The sequence below is a fragment of the Montipora foliosa genome, chromosome 1 (assembly GCF_036669935.1).
Source record: "Montipora foliosa isolate CH-2021 chromosome 1, ASM3666993v2, whole genome shotgun sequence".
Classification (NCBI taxonomy): domain Eukaryota; kingdom Metazoa; phylum Cnidaria; class Anthozoa; order Scleractinia; family Acroporidae; genus Montipora; species Montipora foliosa.
The window spans coordinates 49247985-49255484 of NC_090869.1; the positions used below are offsets into that span (position 1 = coordinate 49247985).

Sequence of the window (7500 nt, forward strand, 5' to 3'; positions counted from 1 at the left end):
CCCGTGTATAAGTTCGACCTTTTATATGTGCCTCAAAAGAAGCTACCAGAAAAATTGCCCCGTCAATTCATACACGGGTCAAAGAACTTTAGAAGGCCAAGGTCCAGCTAAGTAATTTAGTCAAATTAACATAATAATGTGTCTTGGGCATACCCGACACGCAGTGAACAAAGAGAAATTCAAAATGAAATGACAAAAGACTTCAAAATAGAATGGTAAAGCAATTCCAGTAGAAATGAAAAAAGGATTTGGTCCAATCTAAATGTTGAAGATACTCACAAGCACAAATATGAAATAGACCTCTGGAAATTTTCATTTTCCCGAAAGGCGGAAAGCTCTTAGAATGCATTTCTGTTTTACTTCAAATAAGAACGCGATTGTTTCAACACTTTGTAAACCTGGCGGCCATATCTATCAGTATTTCTAGACGGTTGAGGGCGTGCGAATAAGACAGAAATTGGATATTTCCACAGCACGAGAACAGAAGGGGTCTGTGTAGAGGCAATGATGGGGTAGCAGGTTGTCTATATAAGTAGTCCAGTTTTCATACACGTGAGTTAGGACATTCTAGCCCATGGCATCAAGGCGTCCGATTGACTTTTGTTTCTTCTTTCATAATCATTATTTTTTTGTAACTAGAGGTCCTCTAAACCCTGCAGGGGATCGTGGCACTGCATTGGTTCGGGGAATACGTGGTTCCAGTTTTTAACCCCGCCACAGGGGGTTTTATTTTGGTTTTTCCGTATCCGGCCGGTGTCACAAGGAATCTGTTTCCCCTCTGTAGTCCAATTAGTGTGTTGTTATTGTTCCAACATGTCGGTGGGTTCATGGGTTGCTGCTGCTGGATGCGAGGCGAAAGATAAAAGTAAACCTAATGGATTGCTTTTTGTCTCGTGTAGTGAAGTTGAAATAACCTCGTGTTTGGCGTGCAAGCATCGTCACAATCTCGTGTTGTCTGAAAATGCTGGTTGGAACAATGATTTTTTTTTAATTTTGTTTTACAAACCTGGCTGCTTTTGGCAAGTAACCTTCGCATCGGGTTTTCTGGTTATGAGGTTTTGTTTTGGTTTGTCCAGAGTGAGAAGTTACAAGTCAAGAGACCAATTAAAGCCCTTGCACATTTCCCACATCGTTCGCAAGTTATTTTCAAACGAGTTGATCGTCCATGCTTCTGGTGATGTTTGTGCTTGTCCTCTAAAAGCCCTTTATCCTTGAACAACGAAACAGGTTAGTTATGAGTGTTTGACCATATTTCGATTTTCATGATAGAGCTTTTTTTGAAACTCACAGGGCAAATATGCCTGCATATACATACACTGCCGAACAACCAAAAACTATATAAGCGCTTGGGGGAGGCCCCTGAGGTTCCCACCAGGTCCAGAGGAGTGACGAAGAATACAAGATTAGTTTCCTCATGAACATTTTAACAAAGCAGTTATAATTTGCTTTTTTTGCCATCCAAAAATGGGGTCGCCTTAACTAACACTGTTAAATTTACGGTACGTGAACTACATGTGAATCTTGTCAATATTTGCAAATTGGGTCAATCATATCTGCTTTGGCAATCAACTTTCCCAACCCAAACCTACCATCAAAATACCCATAAATGTTATTGTTAGCATCATGACCAACAGGCTTCACTTTCTGAGAACAACAAGATAAAAAAATGTGTTTAATTCATTTGATCTGAAGTTCAAATTTTGCAACATTCCAGTGTACAATTTGGACTTGAAGGAAAAAAAATCTAATTACTGGCAATTATTATTTTTATATATACGTAAAGATCGAATTTTAGGAACGGTTCTGAAATGAAAATAATCCTTTGATATTCAAGACAGTGTTGTGTCTCTTACACTAGTTTCTGATTTAAAACAAGCTAATTACAAGTATTACCAAACCTTTACTACATGCATTACAATTTGTTACAGACTGTATCTACAGCACAACAAAATATATAATTTTGCTTGACTTGCTGAAACTTTATTCATGAATTGTTCTCACAAAAAAACTGACCCAGCGCAATGAACATGCAAGCTTACATATAACAAAAGCTATAAAGACAAAACTAGTATGATGACGATATTACCAACTTACTGTGGAGTTGGGATTCAAGAAGTCTGTGCAAACTCTTTTAATTCTTTGTCTTCACCATCTGTTAATAGTCTATCAAATGCTTGAGCAGTAAGACCTGCAGAAATAAAAAAAAAAACTAATAAATAAATAAATAACTAAATAAATAAATGAAAGGCCAAGAAAAGCACAGAAATAGATGGCGCATTATGTACAACATGTTTTACATACTTTTAGTCAAGTCAAGTCAATTTTTATAACTCACACAGAATATTATGTACATACAGTTTGGGTAATTTTACAATATTGTCTTAACAAAATAATGAATACAATACATAATGTAATAGGAAAGAGTCAGAATGATTTACATGTACATGCTTGATACATTCTTCTTCCATACCACAAGGGGTTCCAATAAAAATGAAGTTGGTGTCTGAATTGATTACAGTAACCCAACATTTTCATTGCCAAAATTTATTTTAATCTTAGGTTTGAAAGAATCTTTATTATATATGACTATCTCCCTAAGCAGGCAAAACGAACCAAATCCTGCGCTGTGATTGGCTACCCGAGCAGGCATTAAGATGGAGCTATCTTGCACGCTCAGGATTTCTCCCTTGGTCCTGCAAGATCAGAGATTATAACAAATCCTTTATTGACCAAGCTTGCTTGGTCAACATGGCTGGATATTGGCCTTGTTCTTTCTTTGCGATTATGGACCTTGATCATAAACAGGGAAAAAAGAACTTGGCCAATATCCACCCATCTTGAGTCGGACCTCATTTTTGTCAATAACCCATGTCTTTAATTACTTAATTACCATAATTACATGATCTTGGTCACGCTCCAGTTTTAGACACTTACTTCCTTACTATTTTGCCCTTTGGGACAACCACTTGCCCATGGTTTTTTCAGTTGCCCACCTTCTTAAGACCTGTTGCCCATTAAAAATCAAAAGGAGGCTTGTAAAATGTCAATTTTGTGTAAAATATGTGTAAAATGGGTTTGACAGACACAACTCCTGATGTATCCAAGGTGTTCTAGTAGTTTATAGCTTTTACAGATTTGCTTTGACAACCACATCTTTAAGCGAATTTCCTTTTCTAAAAGAGATCAAGGGAGATTCTTTGAATATCTCTCTGAGAATAGGCTGGTTTTGAATTAAATGCCATTACTTTGTCCAACAGTATGTTCTTTAAGCATTGCAAACGCTGGTTGAAATTGTGTGCCAAAAGGTAAATTTTCTTGCGCGCTTGTATTGTAGCACATTTGGACCGTGCGAAAACTGGGTTCCATTGTAACACACAGAGGTTTGTACCCATATATTTTTAACAGCAAAATAATAACAGCAAAGAGATGTCATGTTGTTTATTTTTTTATCGTGTTGGCGGTGACTATATACTATTCACTTTCTTCGTTGACATCAAATCGTTCCGCAAAATACTGGTTGAACAACAATTCTGATTGCCCAATCAGCAAGTCTTACAGTTGTTTACTTGCCCATGGATGTATTTTGTTATACATACATTTCTGTTCTTTGCTACCAGCTAATTAACCATATCATGACACAAAAAAAAACAAGACCACAACTGGTTAGGAAAATTCTACTTTCATGATCTACATGTACAACTGTAGCAGCAGTTTAGTGGTAGAAACGTTAACATTCCTAAATCCCGAAAAAAACTTTTTGTAGCAGTGTAAAATAACATTAACTCAGCATTTCAAGGGAAATTTGTCCCTGTGCTCCACATACAAATTCACCTACAAATACAGATAGAATCTCTTGGCAGCCTGATTCAAGTGGTCAGAAAGATTTATCAAGATTACCATGATAACTTTTCTGCATAATGTCCAACAATATTACTATCACAACAAATACAAGCCACTCAGACAGCTGTACTTAGACAAAGACAAGCGAACAACATAGTTGGTTATCATATGAAGCACCACCATATCAGTTATCAAACATGAAACAACCACCCTTACCCTCTTTCATGCTAAGTGGTATATTTCTTATTTCTTTGTCCTTTCATTTTCACAGTGGAAAAAAATTCTACTCTTTCTTTACTAAATGCAATCTCAAAGTTGTTATCAGATTTTTGTGGGAAAGTCATGTTTATGTACAAATATCAGGTTTGTTTTTCTCTGCAATCAATATATAATTGCCAGGATGCTCAGGCACAGCTCATTGCTGTGGCATCACACAATATTCTTTTGGAATAAATCAAAGTCTCAAACTAAATTAATACATGTTTTCTAACCTTCAATTTTTTGAGTTTCATGACATTTAAAGTCAAAAGTGCAGAAACTAATGGTAACTAATTATGACCAACTGAGTTTCTATTCTCTCTATAGTATATCTTATGGATACTATTTCAAGACCAATTACAGCTTCTCATTTTAAAATACTTCACTGTTCCTTTGTATTCTTTAACTTCAAATAAAATTATGACCATAAATTTGTGCAGTACACGATTGCAATAGGATTTTTTAAACATTATTTGTTGGGTTCAAATTAAAGTGATTAAAGCCTCAGACAATACACTAACAATAACACAATCATAACAAACAGATAAAAGCAATATTTTGTTGTTCAAACGGCATTCATTTAGCCTTTAGCAATCAGGGCTCCTTTCAAGCCAAAATATTAGCTGAGCTTATTCCATTAACTCTTTTGAGTTTCCTCCAACAGGTAGCTGTTGGAGTCTAAGGATTATCTCACTTTCCACTTGACCTCAACGAAAAATGACAGATCAACCAAAACCATTAGACACGTTTACGGTTAATATTGCTAAAACAGATCGAATTAAAAATACAACTGACAAAGGAAGTTAGAGGAGAATGACTTCAAGAGTTTCAGGGGTTCGAGCCAGTCGCCATCTCGCACGAAAATCCGCCACAAATAGCGTTCGAGAAAGAGTGAAAAGATAAAACTTGCGAAAATAATTAGTTTAAATCTATTAACAGTATTTAGATTATCAACCTCGGCACTGAAAATGTCCAACGGGCGTAACACAAAACGCCCACGTAGCTGCTGTAGTTCCAGCAAAAACGAACTCTGCGTATAAATACTTACTCGCTCCTCCGCGGAAAATGTTTCGTAACGTTTGCCTTCTTCAAAGGGTCTCCAATTTGAGGACCTATTTTCAAACTCCTCCTTCAAGACTTCCTGCCATGTTGATATCCTAAGATAAAAGAAAAAAAACGTCATATAATTATAAAAAGAAACATACCGTTTTTCTTCCATGAGAAATGAACAACTGTGTGAGAAACGGATGGTTTCAGCTTGGTGTTATTATTTGGACGCCATTATGCACCCTTCCGCAATAATTTACAAGAAAAACAAAAACATTTTGCTTACATCTAAGCCTTTATTCACCTACTTTATATCACGTTTGGGGAGTAAAATTCGCAGCAAATCACAGAATATTGCCAAAAGGACTGAGCTCTTTGACTCCAAGAAGGCGTTCTCTAACTCCTGCAAGTGATACAAACCCGTCAGCACAATTCAACAGCAAGTTGGAATCAAAAATCAATTGCTCCGGCTTCAAATAAGCGCCTAAACGTACACTTTAAAAATAGCAAACGGACAACTTCAAAATTTAGCATTCGTTTAATCAATAACTAAACATGCAACTTTTTCCCTAAGGGAAAAACAACAAACAAGCGAGCTGCGTAAAATCTGGTAATTTCGAAATCGATTTTTTAATGCAGACCTCGGCAGTGAAGTTGACAAAACCAAACTTTCCCTGGAATACCCGCAGGAACTGGGCAACAAAAACAAATTCCCACATCGAGCGCATCCCATTTGTCGGCAAAGCACCTAGGAAATTAAAAGAATAAAAAAATGCAGTTCCTAGCATAAATGTTTATTGAAAAGTTCTTGGCAAACCTCGGGCCCTAAAATTACAACGTGTGACAAGTTGAAATTTGAGTTCACGCGATGACAAGACGCAATTAGTCACAAACGGGCACAATCGCGTGATAAAGCAGAGAAGATACAAACAAGTCAAGAGCAGTAACGATCCATTCTACTGAACGAAAAAAATACCTTGTTTGTGACGTCCCCGCATCATAAAAAGACGCCTCAAGTTTGAAAAATGTCGCAAATTTTCATGTTAGTTTGCAGGAACTCGACGACTCCTCACTTACTCCGCCTCGCTTTCGTATTCAAAACATAAACGTCATGTTTAGGCACGTGATTACAATGTCAATCAAAAGGAGTGTTTTCATGGTGACCAACTCTAAAGGGGCGTAAGATCGACCTTTGTGCTTTAAACACCCCGCAAATATCTGAGGGAAAAAAACTCTTCTAAAAGGCGGGTGTATTAATACTTTTAATAGACGAAGCACCCTCCAAGGTCATTGTAATTTAAAGCCTGTAAAACAAGTCGAGTCCCAGTTCGGCACATTGAAGGTTGGACCTCCTTTGACACGTGTTATGATTGCGTCGTGTATTCCCAGACTCATGATCGAAAAACTGATAGTTTCAATAATTTACTGGGATCATAATTACCATATCCGTAAACACACTTGCAACAATGTCACATTTGACAAATTTAGTCCTAGCAGTGCTATTCTAGCACAGTGACAGTTCAAGTTCAAGTTTATTGTCTTCATTGTTTTGCCTCAGTACAGAGAATAGTGTTTTGAGTATTCAAAAAAGCTAATGGGGAGGAAGCCCAAAGGAAACCACTGGGCTTATAAGAGATAGGCTCCCTCAATAAAAAAAATATACGAAGTATTGACAGAAGTATACATGTCAGAGCATTCGAACAAGTTTTTCCGTAGCTTCGTAGAAGGGCCGCAAGTTAGACTACCGTGTCAGATAGACACGGATTATTTTTACGAGTTCACAAGCCATCATTGAGAAATACATCTCTAACTCAAATGTGCCCCTTATAAGTATATATAAACTGACCAAGTTGCGGAACACAGCAATCAGTTCTAGACCATTTTCCCAATCCCATAATGCAATACATAAACATAAATAATAAAAAGTTTTTTACTCTTGGTACTGTATCATGCTTCTGAGTGAACTGGATATCCATTGCTTTAATGCAAATAACCCCCGAAAATGAACTGTCGTATGGGATTTGCGAAAATAGCGTCAAAGGTGAAGGTAGAGTTACGAAATTTTCTCAGTGCCTCGTCTGCCTCGTGACTGATGACGATTACTAGCTGGTTGTTACTCCAGGTTCGATTGGACTAAAATAAGAAATTAACATCAGCAGTTCAGGGTTCTTTTTTGCCACATCCATGAAAAAATCAGCATCTCGACGTAAATTACCTGGCATCCGGACACTTGGGATTCTTAGAAGTTATTGCATTCATAAATTCAATGAAGTTTTTGTTGAAAAGTTCAGTGAGTTGTTGCCGTTTCAAATGGACTCTAGCTTCCCTTACCGCCATTGCTGCTTTGCATGGTGA

The 7500-nt window shown here is 37.1% G+C and overlaps 2 protein-coding genes across 2 annotated transcripts in view; both read right to left on the bottom strand.

Moving 5' to 3' along the window:
• Nucleotides 1-2155: 2155 nt before the first annotated feature.
• On the bottom strand, nt 2156-6232 carry LOC137970805 (uncharacterized). Its single transcript, XM_068817383.1, has 5 exons — nt 6122-6232; nt 5787-5893; nt 5454-5548; nt 5147-5255; nt 2156-2188 (listed from the first exon to the last, which is right to left on the bottom strand). The coding sequence occupies exons 1-5, from the start codon at nt 6144-6146 to the stop codon at nt 2156-2158; spliced, it is 369 nt and encodes a 122-aa protein (XP_068673484.1). The 5' UTR covers nt 6147-6232.
• Nucleotides 6233-7061: 829 nt separating this feature from the next.
• LOC138000069 (tRNA (guanine-N(7)-)-methyltransferase non-catalytic subunit wdr4-like) overlaps nt 7062-7500 on the bottom strand; it is a 25058-nt gene continuing 24619 nt past the window's right edge. The window contains exon 11 of the mRNA XM_068846221.1: nt 7062-7500. This exon is cut by the window's right edge and continues 804 nt beyond it. The gene's annotated coding sequence lies outside the window, so the exon portion shown is untranslated.

What these genes read in the sequence shown, in the direction of transcription:
- LOC137970805 (XM_068817383.1), bottom strand. Translation starts at nt 6,146, where the DNA reads ATGATGCGGGGACGTCACAAACAAG. An exon ending in GCGGGGACGTCACAAACAAG is followed by an intron (nt 5,894 to 6,121) that starts GTATTTTTTTCG and finishes TTAATTTCCTAG; the next exon opens with GTGCTTTGCCGACAAATGGG. An exon ending in CATTTTCCGCGGAGGAGCGA is followed by an intron (nt 2,189 to 5,146) that starts GTAAGTATTTAT and finishes TTATTTCTGCAG; the next exon opens with GTCTTACTGCTCAAGCATTT.